We start from the raw sequence: 20,989 nt of genomic DNA, 5'->3' as shown, positions 1-20,989 counted from the left end.
ACCCTGTATACACTGTTCTGTAACCCATATACCTGTATACACTGACCCTGCACCCTGTATACACTGTGCTACTACCCCATATACCTGTATACACTGTGCTGTACCCCATATACCTGTATACACTGACCCTGCACTCTGTATACACTGTGCTGTACCCCATATACCTGTATACACTGACCCTGCACTCTGTATACACTGTGCTGTACCCCATATACCTGTATACACTGACCCTGCACTCTGTATACACTGTGCTGTACCCCATATACCTGTATACACTGACCCTGCACCCTGTATACACTGTGCTGTACCCCATATATCTGTATACACTGACCCTGCACCCTGTATACACTGTGCTGTACCCCATATACACTGACCCTGCACCCTATATACCTGTATACACTGACCCTGCACTCTGTATACACTGTGCTGTACCCCATATACCTGTATACACTGTGCTGTACCCCATATACCTGTATACACTGACCCTGCACTCTATATACACTGTGCTGTACCCCATATACCTGTATACACTGACCCTGCACCCTATATACACTGTGCTGTACCCCATATACCTGTATACACTGTGCTGTACCCCATATACCTGTATACACTGACCCTGCACTCTATATACACTGTGCTACTACCCCATATACCTGTATACACTGACCCTGCACTCTATATACACTGTGCTGTACCCCATATACCTGTATACACTGACCCTGCACTCTATATACACTGTGCTGTACCCCATATACCTGTATACACTGACCCTGCACTCTATATACACTGTGCTGTACCCCATATACCTGTATACACTGACCCTGCACTCTGTATACACTGTGCTGTACCCCATATACCTGTATACACTGACCCTGCACCCTGTATACACTGTGCTGTCCCCCCAATACCTGTATACACTGACCTTGCACTCTATATACACTGTGCTGTACCCCATATACCTGTATACACAGACCCTGCACCCTGTGCTGTACCCCATATACCTGTATACACTGACCCTGCACTCTGTATACACTGTGCTACTACCCCATATACCTGTATACACTGACCCTGCACCCTGTATACACTGTGCTGTACCCCATATACCTGTATACACTGACCCTGCACCCCGTATACACTGTGCTGTACCCCATATACCTGTATACACTGACCCTGCACTCTGTATACACTGTGCTACTACCCCATATACCTGTATACACTGACCCTGCACCCTGTATACACTGTGCTGTACCCCATATACCTGTATACACTGACCCTGCACTCTGTATACACTGTGCTACTACCCCATATACCTGTATACACTGACCCTGCACTCTGTATACACTGTGCTACTACCCCATATACCTGTATACACTGACCCTGCACCCTGTATACACTGTGCTACTACCCCATATACCTGTATACACTGACCCTGCACCCTGTATACACTGTGCTGTACCCCATATACCTGTATACACTGACCCTGCACTCTATATACACTGTGCTACTACCCCATATACCTGTATACACTGACCCTGCACCCTGTATACACTGTGCTGTACCCCATATACCTGTATACACTGACCCTGCACTCTGTATACACTGTGCTACTACCCCATATACCTGTATACACAGACCCTGCACTCTATATACACTGTGCTGTACCCCATATACCTGTATACACTGACCCTGCACCCTGTATACCCTGTGCTACTACCCCATATACCTGTATACACTGACCCTGCACCCTGTATACACTGTGCTGTACCCCATATACCTGTATACACTGACCCTGCACTCTATATACACTGTGCTGTACCCCATATACCTGTATACACTGACCCTGCACTATATATACACTGTGCTGTACCCCATATACCTGTATACACTGACCCTGCACCCTGTATACACTGTGCTGTACCCCATATACCTGTATACACTGACCCTGCACCCTGTATACACTGTGCTGTACCCCATATACCTGTATACACTGACCCTGCACCCTATATACAATGTGCTGTACCCCATATACCTGTATACACTGACCCTGCACCCTGTATACACTGTGCTGTACCCCATATACCTGTATACACTGACCCTGCACCCTGTATACACTGTGCTGTACCCCATATACCTGAATACACTGACCCTGCACTATATATACACTGTGCTGTACCCCATATACCTGTATACACTGACCCTGCACCCTGTATACACTGTGCTGTACCCCATATACCTGTATACACTGTGCTGTAGATGCTGGTGAGTGAAAGCCCTGTTCACCGCTCACTCCCCCGGCCCGGGTCTCATTACATGGTGTACAAGCAGGCATTACTATAATGTATGGGGGTAACACGGAAACATTATACTGTACAAACCTCATACAGTATCATTTCTTCTTGTGGCCCCATACAGTGTAATGTCTCCTTGTAGGCTTTATAGGACAGCAAGTCTGGGCTGCCTGAGGACCAGACAGGACGGAGGAAGTGGGCAGAGTCTGTCACCAAGTTTCCAGTATGTTTTGAGTGTTTTTTTCCCTTCTAAATTGGGCATTTCTCACGATATATATCGTTATCGCAATACATTTCTTAATATTGTTATTGTAGGAATGTTTTTTGATATCCCCCGACTCTAGTTCACCACTGGATCCGCATTCACTCTAAGGTCAGGCTGTAATACGGATGCTTTTTTGCATAAATGCCAGATTTCGGCCGTACAAAAACCATTGCAACGCAACGTTTTTTTTTTAAACTCCCGATTGACGGAATTTGCGCTGGATCAGGCAGCTGGATCTGCTTGTCGGAGATGTGAATGACGAGGCCTTAGACTGTGTTTACATGCTGCGGCCATGTCATGGTTTTTGCTGTGGTTTTTCAAAATTGTGGTAAATTCACTGTAGATATGAACACAGCCATTTACTCTTAGTCAGACAGTTAATCAAGTGTATGTCTGTCAGACTAGATCTGCCCATATAGAAAATGCATGGTAACAGATACAGTGCTGTACATGTATGCACATACCATATTTTTCGCTTTATAAGATGCACCTCCCCCCCCCCCCCCCCCAAAGTGGGAGGAAAAAGTCAGTGGGCCAGATTTATCACTAGCTCAAGTCAGAATAATGGAGTGAAAAAGTCGCAAATTTTTGCACAATCGCTTAAACTGCGCAAAAATTTGCAACTTTTTTCTGCTCTGCACTATGCTCGCCAGTTTTCTGATAGTGGGCGTGTTTTCTTATGTAAATGAATCTCTAGACAGATTTACTATTGGGACTATTTAAAAAGTCGCAAAAAAGTCGCAATTTCACTCCAGTGAGGACCATGCTTATCTTATGAGACTTTTTAATAGAACATGCAACTTTTTCATAAAAACGTGCGACTTTTTCATAAAAACGTGCGACTTTTGTAAAGCTGCTTACTGACGGATAAACTGCTACCATCAAACCACATTTATTACAGTCTTAAAGGGCCGATCATAAATCTGACTTGGCTAAAACTGACTTTAGCCATATGTGAAAGTGGAGTGAGCTGTCAGAGTCATGATAAATCTGTCCCAGTGTGTCTTATAAAGCGATAGTGCAGGAAATGAAGGTGGCCAGCAGTACTGCAGGATCGCAGGAGCTTTTACTTAGCCTACTCCTGATCCTGCGATTTAAGTGTGGGGCGGGTGGCAGAAGTTAAACATTGATTGAAACTGAATGCCGCAGCCCGCACGTTCCTAATACGTAGCTGCCGCCTGGGTCCGCTCCATAGAAGAGGAGGAGAGAGTTGAGCAGTGCTCCTTCTCCTCTGCTGCCCACATATACTGCTGATTGGTGGTGAGCGCAGGCGGGAACTGCCGCCTCCACCAATAAGCCTGCTCCCTCCAGCCCGGCTACGAGCGATGTTGCTACAGAGCGCCGCTGATGTGAGACAGGAGGAAGGAAGACGTTTTAGTGGCCTCCGTCGCCCTGTGCTATCCCCTGCACTGTCATCTAAAGGCCCTGGGTGAGTGATAACTCAGGGGCCGACTTAAAAATTTACTGTGTGTTAAATATGACTATAACCCCCTCAGCCATAGGAATGGACCCATGTACTACAGTGGTAGTACACATGTCAATTTCGGGAAAGTCTCTGGACAGTGTTAATATTAAATGTGACTATAACCCCCTCATCCTTAGGCTACATACACACGAACGTTGTTTGTTTCCGTGTCCGTTCTGTTATTTTTGCGGATAGGATGCAGGCCCATTCATTTCAATGGGTCTGCAAAAAATGCAGACAGCACACTGTGTGCTGTCCTCATCAGTATGTCCATTCCGTAGCTCCGCAAAAAAAACAAAAAAAAAAACGGATGGCATACGGATGTCATCAGTTGTTTTTTTTTTTGCGGATCCGCAATTTGCAGACCGCAAAACACATACGGTTGTGTGCATGTAGCCTTAGGAATACACCAATGTACTGCAGTATATGGTTGTGGTCTTTAGGATGAGGGGGATTATAGCCACACAACAGTGCATCATCCACCGACCTCCCAATTTATCCTCATACCAGTGTGAAATATTCTGTTATTTGGTTCAAAATATTTTTTTCTCTGAAACCTAGGTGCGTCTTATCATCGGGTGGGTCTTATAAAGCAAAAAATACAGTAATGGTTTGGCTGATAGCTGACACTTGTAGTTACCTGGTTGTAGAGATTATATCTATTACTAAAGTTCTTATGAAAGATCAGCTTCAGGTACTGCCCTACGGCATCCACGTAGACGGACTTCAGTTCCCGGGCCTTGTATCCAGTCTTTTCATTATCTGACAGCGCTACATACCTGGAACAGTAGAGAAGATGACTAATAAGGTTTTCATCTCATAAACTACCTGGAGGTGAACATTCATCATCACACGGATGTTGTACGGGACAGAACTGGAAGGATGGATCCATACGTCCCTAAAGAACAATAAATCACCTCTTTATGGATCACCTATCATTCATTAAAGGGGATGTCTCGCTTCAGCAAATGACTTCCTCTACGTAATAAATGGTAATACAAGGCACTTACTAATGTAATGTCATTGTCCATTTTGCGTCCTTTGCTGGCTGGATTCATTTTTCCATCACATTATACACTGCGCGTTTCCATCGTTACGACCACCCTGCAGTCCATCAGTGGTGGTCTGGATTTGGAATGCAGTCCACCTGTTGGCTACTACTGTCCTAGACTACCCTTTCGAGAGGTTGGCCAAGCAGTTTCAGGGCAAGGGATTTAGCATTTATCAAAAAGCTTTCCCGACAGGGAAGAAAAAGACTGGGGCTCAATAAAGAACCCAACTTCCTGCAGTTCAATTTGTAGTTTGCACTATGCCGTTTAGATTGTTCTCATGAAAAGTGCTGACTATCAGCGCCATCTAGTGGAAAGATTAGGGAATGACATTCTGCACTGTTCTAAAGCTCTAATAACTCCCATCAGGACCTTGCAATGAAAACAGCTGTCTCACTTAGACAAGTCCTGTCCACACGCCCTATTAGGGGCACGGAGAGGAAGTATAAAAGGACCTAGCTAAGGGTACTTTCACACTTGCAGCAGAGAGATCAGGCAAGCAGTTCCGTCGCCGGAACTGCCTGCCGGATCAGGGAAAATGTATGCTAACTGATGGCATTAGTAAGACTGATCAGGATCCTGTTCAGTTGAAAAAATGCATTGAAATGCCGGATCCGTCTTTCCGGTGTCATCCGGCAAAACGGATCCGGCATTTATTTTTTTCACCTTTTTTTCAGTCTGCGCATGCGCAGAACGGAACGACGGATCCAGCACTAATACATCCCTATGGGAAAAAATGCCGGATTCGGCGTTCAGGCAAGTCTTCAGTTTTTTTCGCCGGAGATAAAACCGTAGCATGCTGCGGTTTTCTCTTTTGCCTAATCAGTCAAAACGACTGAACTGAAGACATCCTGATGCAAACTGAACGGATTACTCTCCATTCAGAATGCATGCGGATAAAACTGATCAGTTCTTTTCCGGTATTGAGCCCCTGTGACGGAACTCAATACCGGAAAAGAAAAACGCAAGTGTGAAAGTACCCTTACACTATTAGGGCATACCTCACCAGTATACACCAGTGATTGGCTGCAGCGGTCTTTTGACCAAGAATAGGACCTCTTTACTTCCAGTCAGGTGGCGACTAGCTATTTCTTTTGTTACACAACCTCCTGTCTGCGATTCATGTTTCAGCTAGCTTGGACTACCCCTTTAAAAGGACATGTCCATCTTTGCAAACATTTTTTGAAATTTCAATGCATCAAAAAAAAAAAAAATCTGTAAATAAAAATCCAGCAATAATTTTGATTAAAAATTTCCTTGGTCATTCATTTAATGTTGAATTGCCCAGAGTTATGGAGATATTATGGGTTCAATAGGTAATATATTTGAGATACAAATGAATCGTAATCCTACAAGTCTTTGGAAGTTTGTCTCGTCCAGCTTTGCACATCTACAGGCTACATTTTCTGCCCATTATTCTTTGCGAAATAGCTCAAGCTCAGTCAGATTGGACGGAGAGAGTCTGTGAACCGCAATTTTCAAATCTTGGCACAGATTCTCAATGGGATTTAGGTCTGGAGTTTGACTGGGCATAAATATGATTTGATCTAAACCAGGCATGCTCAACCTGCGGCCCTCCAGCTGTTGTAAAACTACAACTCAAACCCGTCAGGTGAATGCCGTAAAAAATATAAACAGTGCCAAAACAAAAAGTGCAATACCAAGCGATTAAAATAGCGTATTTAGCCCAAAATTGTACCAATCAAACCGTCATCTCATCCCGCAAAAAATGAGCCCCTTTCCTAAGACAATCGGGGAAAAAAGAAAAAAAAAAAAAAAATATGGCTCTCAGAAATCGGCAACACAAAAAAAAGATTTTATTCTGTTTAAAAAGGCTTTCACTGTGTAAAACTTAACAAAAATAAAAATGATAGACATATAAGGTATCGCCGCAACCGTAACAATCTGCTCTATAAAAATATCACATTATATGCCCCCTTATATTTAAAAAACTATGCCAAAACAGCAAATTTTTTTCACCTTGCCTCACACATAGTGTAATACCAAGCGATCAAAAAGTACTATGTACACCAAAATGGTACCAATGAACACGTCACATAAGACAATCACTTAAAAAATAAAAACCAATGGCACCCGTAAACCAATCCATCAAAATCTGCGCTGCAAAAGCCATATGGCGCTCCTTCCTTTCTGACCACTGCCATGTGCCCACAGAGCAGTTTATCACCACATATGGGGTATTTCTGTAAACTGCAGAGTAATATATATTGAGGTTTATTTTGCTGTTAACCCTTGCTGTGTAGCAAGAAAAATTTGAATAACATGACAAATCTACCATAAAAGTGAAATTTTGAAATGTCACCTCCATTTTCCTTTAATTCTTGTGGAACACTTCAAGGGTTAACAAAGTTTGTAACATCAGTTTTGAATAATTTGAGGGGTGTAGTTTCTAAAATAGGATCATTTATGTTTTTTTCCCATTACGTAAGCCTCTCAAAATCACTTTATAACTGAATTGGTGCTTAAAAAAAATGGTTTTGGAAATTTTGTAGAAAATTTGAAAAATTATTTCTAAGCCTCCTAACGTCCTAAAAAAATAAAATGACATTTACAAAATGATGCCAACATAAAGTAGACATATGGGGAATGTTAAGTAATAAATACTTTATGAGGTATCACTTTCTGTTTTAAAAGCAGAGAAATTGAAATTTAGAAAATTGCCATTTTTTTTTTTTTTTTTTTGGTAAATATGGGATTTTTTCATAAAGAAAAGGTGAACGATATTGACTTAAATTTATGACTGTCATGTGTCACGAGAAAGCAATCTCAGAATGGCTTGGATAAGTAAAAGAGTTCCAAAGTTATTACCACATAAAGTGACGGATATCAGATTTGCAAAAATCAGCCTGGGATTTGAGGTGAAAAGTGGCTCGGTACTGAATGGGTTAATCAGTAATGTTCTCTAACAGACCTCTTGGGCCTTCACAGAACAGCTGTAGTTATACTGAGAATACATTACACACATGGACTCTATGTACTATATTGGTTGGTCACACTGGATTTTATTTAGGGGTATCGGAGTACCGGGGGCTGAATACAAATGATGTCACACTTTCCAGATTTTTAGTTATAAAAAATTTTGAAGACCATGTATCATTTTCTTCTCACTTCACACATACTTGCTATTTTGTGTTCATCTATCACATAAAATCCCACTAAAATATATTTAAAGGGGTATTTCCATCTCAGACAATGGGGGCATATTGCTAGGATATGCCCCCATTGTCTGTTAGGTGCGGGTCCCACCTCTGGGACCCGCACCTACGAGGAGAACGGAGCAGGGAGCGCTGTGGCTGGAGGACCCCAGATTTCCTGGGGTCCGTCCACCACCAAGCGCACGCGCGGCCCCTGCTCCCATTCATTTCTATGGGGCAGACGGAAATAGCTAAGCCAGCGCTCGGCTATTTTCGGCGGCCCAATCGAAATGAATGGAGGGCGGCTGCGCATGCGCCTTCCGTTTATTTCCCTGCTCCGTTCTCATTGTAGTTGCGGGTCCCAGAGGTGGGACCCGCACCTATCAGACAATGGGGGCATATCCTAGCGATACGCCCCCATTGTCTGAGATGGCAAAAGCACCTTAAGGGATGTGTTTCGCAATTTGGGGACCCATTCAATTTCAATGGGGCTGGAACGGATGCGAATCCGCATTTTCAGGATCCGCATCCACATTTCCGGGATCCGCAATTCCGTTTCTGAAAAAAATAGAACATGTCCTATTCTTGTCCGCAATTGCGGACCAGAAAAGGCATTTTCTATTATAGTGTCTGTGATGTGCGGTCCGCAAATTGCGGATCGCACATTGCAGGTGTCCGTGTTTTGCGGATCCGCAAAACACTTACGGACGTGTGAACGGACCCTAAGTTTGCGGGTGTAAAGTAAAAAAATATGGAAAGGTTTAAGGGGTATGGGCACTGTATTATGGACGAGAGCCCTGATCGCTCACAGCTGTAATGACCCAAACGGACAGTATCTTACATCCCTATAATGAGGTCAGTTCAGGCCATTCGACCCCCAGTCAGGCCAGGAATATGACCTTCAAATAGAAGAATCCTTTAAAGACACAGACATGCAAAGCTTCCGGGTAGAGTAAACATGATACACATACCCCAACCTACGAAAGCGCTCGGTCTGGTAAGGGGTGAAGTACTCAGGCAGACTTTCCGATATGTAAAACTCTATTTTGGAGGAGATCATGTACTGATGAGCGAGCAGCTGCAGCTTCCGGATCCGGCATCTCTCTACCATTTGGATGACGATCTCCTGAGGATACTGACAAAACCTGCATAAAAAGACAATACAGTAACTAAAACGACACTGCACTTGTGGTGGCTGCGGATAAAATAAACGATTGGTGCAATGAGACAGTCCGTTATATATGGGATAGTGTACCCCACGCGGTAAATTGGAACGGCAAAGAATTACTTGACCATATTAATAAAAATACCGCAGTGCAAGGGTCCATTCACACGACCGCAAAATGGGTCCGCATCCGTTCCGCAATTTTGCGGAACAGGTGCGGACCCCTTCATTTTCAGTGGGGCCGGAATGTGCTGTCCACATTTGCGGATCTGCACTTCTGTTCCGCAAAAAATAGAACATGTCCTATTCTTGTCCAAGAAAAGGCATTTTCTATGAGAGTGCCGGCAATGTGCGGTCCGCAAAATGCGAAAACGCACATTGCCGGTGTCCGTGTTTTGCGGATCACCCTGATTTTGGACTACTATCTACAGTGATACATGAGTGTTCCTGCGAGCGCCATGGCCTTCTCACAGCTTTTCCTAGGCCAGTGACGACACTTTCTCAATGTACGGCACTGTGCGAGTGCTGATGCCTTCTCAAGATGCTGATCGGTGGAGGTCCCAGGTGTCGGACCCCCACCGATCAGATACGGATGACCTATCCAGAAGGTAGGTGACCAGTTAAAAAATCTTGGAAAATCCCTTTAATACTTCAAAGTGGGAAAACGGTAAAACATGGCAAACTTTGTACTCACTTTGGGGATCTCCAGCCGCTGACTGTAGGAGCATGAACCATCAACTCTTTGGCGCTAAATCCATCCTCGTGGCCAGAGGAGCTGACCACAACAAATCCTATCTTGTGTGGCATGCTGGAGGTTTGCAGACCCTGCAAAAAAAAAAAAAAAGGTAAGGATGGTCTGGACTAATGACACAGGTGTACAGTGCTGCAGAGCCAAGACAGGCAGGAAGCGTATGAGACACGGTACATCATTTATACAGGGTAGGGTCCTGCATCTTAACCTAGGAGGATGTGCTGCACCAGTGATCTCCGGGTGTTGCAAAACTACAACTCCCAGCATGCAGTCGGACACAGATCTATCAGATCTTTATAGAAAGTAGATGCCTGACAGATGTCATGCCCTTCTGGAGAGCACATAGCGGGCCCCTACAGAGCACAGTCTATACCATAGGTAACCCACTGGGGGCGGTCTACAGTTATTACTACAGTCGCAGGTCACTTTGACAGCTGCCTGTTACACTGTGAGACCACCCACAGCAGCAGCCACATAGCCGGCTGCCTCCATATGGCCCGCAGCTTTGTAATGGATTTACTGAAATCAAATCCTGTCAATTGACATGTGCTGGAGCGACAGAGAGTACAGCGACACGACTGCTGGAGAGAGACAGAGCGTACAGCGACACGACTGCTGGAGAGAGACAGAGCGTACGGCGACACGACTGCTGGAGCGACAGAGCGTACAGCGACACGACTGCTGGAGAGACAGAGCGTACAGCGACACGACTGCTGGAGAGACAGAGCGTAGAGCGACACGACTGCTGGAGCGACAGAGCGTACAGCGACACGACTGCTGGAGAGACAGAGCCAACAGCGACACGACTGCTGGAGCGACAGAGCGTACAGCGACACGACTGCTGGAGCGACAGAGCGTACAGCGACACGACTGCTGGAGAGACAGAGCGTACAGCGACACGACTGCTGGAGAGACAGAGCGTACAGCGACACGACTGCTGGAGCGACAGAGCGTACAGCGACACGACTGCTGGAGAGAGACAGAGCGTACAGCGACACGACTGCTGGAGCGACAGAGCGTACAGCGACACGACTGCTGGAGCGACAGAGAGTACAGCGACACGACTGCTGGAGAGAGACAGAGCGTACGGCGACACGACTGCTGGAGAGACAGAGCGTACAGCGACACGACTGCTGGAGAGACAGAGCGTACAGCGACACGACTGCTGGAGAGAGACAGAGCGTACAGCGACACGACTGCTGGAGAGAGACAGAGCGTACAGCGACACGACTGCTGGAGAGAGACAGAGCGTACAGCGACACGACTGCTGGAGAGACAGAGAGTACAGCGACACGACTGCTGGAGAGACAGAGAGTACAGCGACACGACTGCTGGAGCGACAGAGCGTACAGCGACACGACTGCTGGAGCGACAGAGCGTACAGCGACACGACTGCTGGAGCGACAGAGCGTACAGCGACACGACTGCTGGAGAGACAGAGCGTACGGCGACACGACTGCTGGAGAGACAGAGCGTACGGCGACACGACTGCTGGAGAGACAGAGCGTACGGCGACACGACTGCTGGAGAGACAGAGCGTACGGCGACACGACTGCTGGATAGACAGAGCGTACAGCGACACGACTGCTGGAGAGAGACAGAGCGTACAGCGACACGACTGCTGGAGAGAGACAGAGCGTACAGCGACACGACTGCTGGAGAGACAGAGAGTACAGCGACACGACTGCTGGAGAGACAGAGAGTACAGCGACACGACTGCTGGAGAGACAGAGCGTACGGCGACACGACTGCTGGAGCGACAGAGCGTACAGCGACACGACTGCTGGAGCGACAGAGCGTACAGCGACACGACTGCTGGAGAGACAGAGCGTACGGCGACACGACTGCTGGAGAGACAGAGAGTACGGCGACACGACTGCTGGAGAGACAGAGCGTACGGCGACACGACTGCTGGAGAGACAGAGCGTACGGCGACACGACTGCTGGATAGACAGAGCGTACGGCGACACGACTGCTGGATAGACAGAGCGTACGGCGACACGACTGCTGGAGAGACAGAGAGTACGGCGACACGACTGCTGGAGCGACAGAGCGTACAGCGACACGACTGCTGGAGAGAGACAGAGCGTACAGCGACACGACTGCTGGAGAGACAGAGCGTACAGCGACACGACTGCTGGAGAGAGACAGAGCGTACAGCGACACGACTGCTGGAGAGAGACAGAGCGTACAGCTACACGACTGCTGGAGAGAGACAGAGCGTACAGCGACACGACTGCTGGAGAGAGACAGAGCGTACAGCGACACGACTGCTGGAGCGACAGAGCGTACAGCGACACGACTGCTGGAGAGACAGAGCGTACAGCGACACGACTGCTGGAGAGAGACAGAGCGTACAGCGACACGACTGCTGGAGAGAGACAGAGCGTACAGCGACACGACTGCTGGAGAGAGACAGAGCGTACAGCGACACGACTGCTGGAGAGACAGAGAGTACAGCGACACGACTGCTGGAGAGACAGAGCGTACAGCGACACGACTGCTGGAGAGAGACAGAGCGTACAGCGACACGACTGCTGGAGAGAGACAGAGCGTACAGCGACACGACTGCTGGAGAGAGACAGAGCGTACAGCGACACGACTGCTGGAGAGACAGAGAGTACAGCGACACGACTGCTGGAGAGACAGAGAGTACAGCGACACGACTGCTGGAGCGACAGAGCGTACAGCGACACGACTGCTGGAGAGAGACAGAGCGTACAGCGACACGACTGCTGGAGAGACAGAGAGTACAGCGACACGACTGCTGGAGAGACAGAGAGTACAGCGACACGACTGCTGGAGCGACAGAGCGTACAGCGACACGACTGCTGGAGAGAGACAGAGCGTACAGCGACACGACTGCTGGAGCGACAGAGCGTACAGCGACACGACTGCTGGAGCGACAGAGCGTACAGCGACACGACTGCTGGAGCGACAGAGCGTACGGCGACACGACTGCTGGAGAGACAGAGCGTACGGCGACACGACTGCTGGAGAGACAGAGCGTACGGCGACACGACTGCTGGAGAGACAGAGCGTACGGCGACACGACTGCTGGAGAGACAGAGCGTACGGCGACACGACTGCTGGATAGACAGAGCGTACAGCGACACGACTGCTGGAGAGAGACAGAGCGTACAGCGACACGACTGCTGGAGAGAGACAGAGCGTACAGCGACACGACTGCTGGAGAGACAGAGAGTACAGCGGACACGACTGCTGGAGAGACAGAGAGTACAGCGACACGACTGCTGGAGCGACAGAGCGTTACAGCGACACGACTGCTGGAGCGACAGAGCGTACAGCGACACGACTGCTGGAGCGACAGAGCGTACAGCGACACGACCTGCTGGAGAGACAGAGCGTACGGCGACACGACTGCTGGAGAGACAGAGAGTACGGCGACACGACTGCTGGAGAGACAGAGCGTACGGCGACACGACTGCTGGAGAGACAGAGCGTACGGCGACACGACTGCTGGATAGACAGAGCGTACGGCGACACGACTGCTGGATAGACAGAGCGTACGGCGACACGACTGCTGGAGCGACAGAGCGTACAGCGACACGACTGCTGGAGAGAGACAGAGCGTACAGCGACACGACTGCTGGAGAGAGACAGAGCGTACAGCGACACGACTGCTGGAGAGAGACAGAGCGTACAGCGACACGACTGCTGGAGTAGAGACAGAGCGTACAGCGACACGACTGCTGGAGAGAGACAGAGCGTACGCGACACGACTGCTGGAGAGAGACAGAGGCGTACAGCGACACGACTGCGGAGAGAGCACGAGCGTACGCAGACACGACTGCTGGAGAGAGACAGAGCGTACAGCGACACGACTGCTGGAGAGACAGAGCGTACAGCGACACGACTGCTGGAGCGACAGAGCGTACAGCGACACGACTGCTGGAGAGAGACAGAGCGTACAGCGACACGACTGCTGGAGAGAGACAGAGCGTACAGCGACACGACTGCTGGAGAGACAGAGCGTACAGCGACCGACTGCTGGAGAGAGACAGAGCGTACAGCGACACGACTGCTGGAGAGAGACATGAGCCGTACAGCTACACGACTGCTGGAGAGAGACAGAGGTACAGCGACACGACTGCTGGAGAGAGACAGAGCGTACAGCGACACGCCTGCTGGAGGCGACAGAGCGTACTCGCGACACGACTGTTGGAGAGACAAGAGCGTACAGCGAACACGACTGCTGGAGAGAGACAGAGCGTACAGCACACGACTGCTGGAGAGAGACAGAGCGTACAGCGACACGACTGCTGGAGAGAGACAGAGCGTAACAGCGCCCGACTGTGCTGGAAGAGAGAGACAGAGCGTACAGCGACACGACTGCTGGAGAAGACAGAGAGTACAGCGACACGACTGCTGGAGAGACAGAGCGTACAGCGACACGACTGCTGGAGAGAGACAGAGCGTACAGCGACACGACTGCTGGAGAGAGACAGAGCGTACAGCGACACGACTGCTGGAGAGAGACAGGAGCGTACAGCGACACGACTGCTGGAGAGACAGAGAGTACAGCGACACGACTGCTGGAGAGACAGAGAGTACACAGCGACACGACTGCTGTAGCGACAGAGCGTACAGCGACACGACTGCTGGAGAGAGACAGAGCGTACAGCGACACGACCTGCTGGAGAGAGACAGCGTACAGCGACACGACTGCTGAGAGAGACAGAGCGTACAGCGACACGACTGCTGGAGAGAGACAGAGCGTACAGCGCCACACTACTGCTGGAGAGACGAGCGTACAGCGACACGACTGCTGGAGAGAGACCGAGGCGTACAGCGGACACGACTGCTGGAGAGAGACAACGTACAGCGACACGACTGCTGGAGAGAGACAGAGCGTACAGCGACACGACTGCTGGAGAGAGACAGAGCGTACAGCGACACGACGGCGGGAGAGACAGAGCGTACAGCGACACGACTGCTGGAGCGACAGAGCGTACAGCGACACGACTGCTGGAGAGACAGAGCGTACAGCGACACGACTGCTGGAGAGAGACAGAGCGTACAGCGACACGACTGCTGGAGAGACAGAGAGTACAGCGACACGACTGCTGGAGAGAGACAGAGCGTACAGCGACACGACTGCTGGAGAGAGACAGAGCGTACAGCGACACGACTGCTGGAGAGAGACAGAGCGTACAGCGACACGACCTGCTGGAGAGAGACAGAGCGTACAGCGACACGACTGCCGGAGAGACAGAGCGTACAGCGACACGACTGCTGGAGAGAGACAGAGCGTACAGCGACACGACTGCTGGAGAGAGACAGCATACAGCGACAGACTGCTGGAGAGAGACAGAGCGTACAGCGACACGACTGCTGGAGAGAGACAGAGCGTACAGCGACACGACTGCTGGAGAGAGACAGAGCGTACAGCGACACGACTGCTGGAGAGAGACAGCGTACAGCGACACGACTGCTGGAGAGAGACAGAGCGTACAGCGACACGACTGCTGGAGAGAGACAGAGCGTACAGCGACACGACTGCTGGAGAGAGACAGAGCGTACAGCGACACGACTGCTGGAGAGACAGAGAGTACAGCGACACGACTGCTGGAGAGACAGAGCGTACAGCGACACGACTGCTGGAGAGAGACAGAGCGTACAGCGACACGACTGCTGGAGAGAGACAGAGCGTACAGCGACACGACTGCTGGAGAGAGACAGAGCGTACAGCGACACGACTGCTGGAGAGACAGAGAGTACAGCGACACGACTGCTGGAGAGACAGAGAGTACAGCGACACGACTGCTGGAGCGACAGAGCGTACAGCGACACGACTGCTGGAGAGAGACAGAGCGTACAGCGACACGACTGCTGGAGAGAGACAGCGTACAGCGACACGACTGCTGGAGAGAGACAGAGCGTACAGCGACACGACTGCTGGAGAGAGACAGAGCGTACAGCGACACGACTGCTGGAGAGAGACAGAGCGTACAGCGACACGACTGCTGGAGAGAGACAGAGCGTACAGCGACACGACTGCTGGAGAGAGACAACGTACAGCGACACGACTGCTGGAGAGAGACAGAGCGTACAGCGACACGACTGCTGGAGAGAGACAGAGCGTACAGCGACACGACTGCTGGAGAGACAGAGCGTACAGCGACACGACTGCTGGAGCGACAGAGCGTACAGCGACACGACTGCTGGAGAGACAGAGCGTACAGCGACACGACTGCTGGAGAGAGACAGAGCGTACAGCGACACGACTGCTGGAGAGACAGAGAGTACAGCGACACGACTGCTGGAGAGAGACAGAGCGTACAGCGACACGACTGCTGGAGGAGACAGAGCGTACAGCGACACGACTGCTGGAGAGAGACAGAGCGTACAGCGACACGACTGCTGGAGAGAGACAGAGCGTACAGCGACACGACTGCCGGAGAGACAGAGCGTACAGCGACACGACTGCTGGAGAGAGACAGAGCGTACAGCGACACGACTGCTGGAGAGAGACAGCATACAGCGACACGACTGCTGGAGAGAGACAGAGCGTACAGCGACACGACTGCTGGAGAGAGACAGAGCGTACAGCGACACGACTGCTGGAGAGAGACAGAGCGTACAGCGACACGACTGCTGGAGAGAGACAGCGTACAGCGACACGACTGCTGGAGAGAGACAGCGTACAGCGACACGACTGCTGGAGAGACAGAGCGTACAGCGACACGACTGCTGGAGCGACAGAGCGTACAGCGACACGACTGCTGGAGAGAGACAGAGCGTACAGCGACACGACTGCTGGAGAGAGACAGAGCGTACAGCGACACGACTGCTGGAGAGACAGAGAGTACAGCGACACGACTGCTGGAGAGACAGAGCGTACAGCGACACGACTGCAGGAGAGACAGAGCGTACAGCGACACGACTGCTGGAGAGAGACAGAGCGTACAGCGACACGACTGCTGGAGAGAGACAGCATACAGCGACACGACTGCTGGAGAGAGACAGAGCGTACAGCGACACGACTGCTGGAGAGAGACAGAGCGTACAGCGACACGACTGCTGGAGAGAGACAGAGCGTACAGCGACACGACTGCTGGAGAGAGACAGCGTACAGCGACACGACTGCTGGAGAGAGACAGAGCGTACAGCGACACGACTGCTGGAGAGACAGAGCGAACAGCGACACGACTGCTGGAGAGACAGAGCGTACAGCGACACGACTGCTGGAGCGACAGAGCGTACAGCGACACGACTGCTGGAGAGACAGAGCGTACAGCGACACGACTGCTGGAGAGAGACAGAGCGTACAGCGACACGACTGCTGGAGAGACAGAGAGTACAGCGACACGACTGCTGGAGAGACAGAGCGTACAGCGACACGACTGCCGGAGAGACAGAGCGTACAGCGACACGACTGCCGGAGCGACAGAGCGTACAGCGGCACGACTGCTGGAGCGAGACAGAGCGTACAGCGACACGACTGCTGGAGCGACAGAGCGTACAGCGACACGACTGCTGGAGAGACAGAGCGTACAGCGACACGACTGCTGGAGAGACAGAGCGTACAGCGACACGACTGCTGGAGCGAGACAGAGCGTACAGCGACACGACTGCTGGAGCGAGACAGAGCGTACAGCGGCACGACTGCTGGAGCGAGACAGAGCGTACAGCGGCACGACTGCTGGAGAGACAGAGCGTACAGCGACACGACTGCTGGAGAGAGACAGAGCGTACAGCGGACCGACTGCTGGAGAGACAGCGACGCGACTGCTGGAGAGACAGCGACGCGACTGCTGGAGAGACAGCGACGCGACTGCTGGAGAGACAGCGACGCGACTGCTGGAGAGACAGCGACGCGACTGCTGGAGAGACACAGCGTATAGCGACACGACTGTAGCTCAACAGTATTTCATCTTGTATCCAGGCGAGAGGTGGCCCAACAGGAAAAAAATAAAAACCTTTCAACTGCAGTAATGAGAGTACCACCGCTGATAATAACATGTCTATGACCACAGTAATGAGAGTACCACCGCTGATAATAACATGTCTATGACCACAGTAATGAGAGTACCACCGCTGATAATAACACGTCTATGACCACAGTAATGAGAGTACCACCGCTGATAATAACACGTCTATGACCACAGTAATGAGAGTACCACCGCTGATAATAACACGTCTATGACCACAGTAATGAGAGTACCACCGCTGATAATAACACGTCTATGACCACAGTAATGAGAGTACCACCGCTGATAATAACACGTCTATGACCACAGTAATGAGAGTACCACCGCTGATAATAACACGTCTATGACCACAGTAATGAGAGTACCACCGCTGATAATAACACGTCTATGACCACAGTAATGAGAGTACCACCGCTGATAATAACATGTCTATGACCACAGTAATGAGAGTACCACCGCTGATAATACGTCTATGACAGCAGTAATGAGAGTACCACCGCTGATAATACGTCTATGACAGCAGTAATGAGAGTACCACCGCTGATAATACGTCTATGACAGCAGTAATGAGAGTACCACCGCTGATAATACGTCTATGACAGCAGTAATGAGAGTACCACCGCTGATAATACGTCTATGACAGCAGTAATGAGAGTACCACCGCTGATAACGACTGCTGGAGCGAGACAGAGCGTACAGCGGCACGACTGCTGGAGAGACAGCGACGCGACTGCTGGAGAGACAGCGACGCGACTGCTGGAGAGACAGCGACGCGACTGCTGGAGAGACAGCGACGCGACTGCTGGAGAGACAGCGACGCGACTGCTGGAGAGACAGAGCGTATAGCGACACGACTGTAGCTCAACAGTATTTCATCTTGTATCCAGGCGAGAGGTGGCCCAACAGGAAAAAAATAAAAACCTTTCAACTGCAGTAATGAGAGTACCACCGCTGATAATAATACGTCTATGACCGCAGTAATGAGAGTACCACTGCTAATAATAACACGTCTATGACTGCAGTAATGAGAGTACCACCGCTGATAATAATACGTCTATGACCGCAGTAATGAGAGTACCACCGCAGTAATGAGAGTACCACCGCTGATAATAATACGTCTATGACCGCAGTAATGAGAGTACCACCGCAGTAATGAGAGTACCACCGCTGATAATAACACGTCTATGACCACAGTAATGAGAGTACCACCGCTGATAATAATACGTCTATGACCACAGTAATGAGAGTACCACCGCTGATAATAATACATCTATGACCACAGTAATGAGAGTACCACCGCTGATAATAACATGTCTATGACCACAGTAATGAGAGTACCACCGCTGATAATAACATGTCTATGACCACAGTAATGAGAGTACCACCGCTGATAATAACACGTCTATGACCACAGTAATGAGAGTACCACCGCTGATAATAACACGTCTATGACCACAGTAATGAGAGTACCACCACTGATAATAACATGTATATGACCGCAGTAATGAGAGTACCACCGCTGATAAAACGTCTATGACAGCAGTAATGAGAGTACCACCACTGATAATAACATGTATTTGACCACAGTAATGAGAGTACCACCGCTGATAATACGTCTATGACAGCAGTAATGAGAGTACCACCGCTGATAATACGTCTATGACAGCAGTAATGAGAGTACCACCGCTGATAACGTAGTAACCTCCTCTTCCTCGCTCGGTTGTGTCCTGAGATGACGGCGCCTCCAAATACACAGGGCATGAAGATCTGGAATGTTCTGCACCCACATAATCATATAGCACCCACATAACCATATAGCACCCACACCATCACATAGCACCCATATAATTACATAGCACCCATATAATTACATAGCACCCACATGATCACATAGCACCCACATGATCACATAGCACCCACACGATCACATAGCACCCACACGATCACATAGCACCCACACGATCACATAGCACCCACACGATCACATAGCACCCACACGATCACATAGCACCCACACGATCACATAGCACCCACATGATTACATAGCACCCACATGATCACATAGCACCCATATCATCACATAGCACCCATATCATCACATAGCACCCATATAACCACATAGCACCCACACCATCACATAGCACCCATATAATTACATAGCACCCACATGATCACATAGCACCCACATGATCACATAGCACCCATATGATTACATAGCACCCACATAATTACATAGCACCCACATAATTACATAGCACCCACATGATCACATAGCACCCATACCATCACATAGCACCCATACCATCACATAGCACCCATATGATTACATAGCACCCATATGATTACATAGCACCCATATGATTACATAGCACCCACACCATCACATAGCACCCATATGATTACATAGCACCCACATGATCACATAGCACCCATATGATCACATAGCACCCATATAACCACATAGCACCCATATAACCACATAGCACCCACACCATCATATAGCACCCACACCATCACATAGCACCTACAGTACAGGGAGCACGGATGGACCTCAGGCTGCGGCAGCAGAACGGCCTCCCCTCTGTGCCCGGACTGCACCCAGAAGCCCTACAGAGAATACCCACAGTGTTACTCTCCTCAGCCCTGTACCCAGGACATTACCCTGCGGGAGCTAGCTCCTCTTCACCATCTCCATAACCACCGCTTGACAACAGTCTCCAACCGATAGGGATTGTGGGATGTGTAGTCCAATAGCGATGGCTACTTGGGCTTGTGCGCATGTGCTCTCTGCCCCTCTAGCTACCGCGCATGCGTTTCATGTTAACAGTCTGGAAGGCAGCGGTCTTTTGCTGGCAAATTGTTAGATTGCGCATGCGCCATAGGAAGCTGTCGGAAA

General features: G+C 49.9%; 1 protein-coding gene across 2 annotated transcripts in view; it reads right to left on the bottom strand.

Annotated features, from left to right (window-relative positions):
• The window catches only part of LOC122923902 (centrosomal protein of 104 kDa-like), a 139,373-nt gene extending 118,544 nt beyond the window's left edge, over positions 1–20,829 (bottom strand). The window contains exons 1-4 of one of the 2 annotated variants that reach the window (XM_044274762.1): positions 20,755–20,829; positions 10,082–10,212; positions 9,194–9,367; positions 4,659–4,797 (exon numbers count right to left, since the gene is read on the bottom strand). In XM_044274762.1, the coding sequence (XP_044130697.1) occupies positions 4,659–4,797; positions 9,194–9,367; positions 10,082–10,194 (426 nt within the window). In that variant the 5' untranslated portion in view covers positions 10,195–10,212; positions 20,755–20,829. Of the gene's footprint in view, positions 1–4,658; positions 4,798–9,193; positions 9,368–10,081; positions 10,213–20,717 lie in introns of both variants that reach the window. The other variant, XM_044274763.1, reaches the window with a different exon arrangement.
• Between the last annotated feature and the right edge of the window lie 160 nt (positions 20,830–20,989).

This window comes from Bufo gargarizans, unplaced genomic scaffold (assembly GCF_014858855.1).
Source record: "Bufo gargarizans isolate SCDJY-AF-19 unplaced genomic scaffold, ASM1485885v1 original_scaffold_2047_pilon, whole genome shotgun sequence".
NCBI classification, from domain to species: Eukaryota; Metazoa; Chordata; class Amphibia; order Anura; family Bufonidae; genus Bufo; species Bufo gargarizans.
This window is presented reverse-complemented; position numbering and strand designations above follow the sequence as displayed.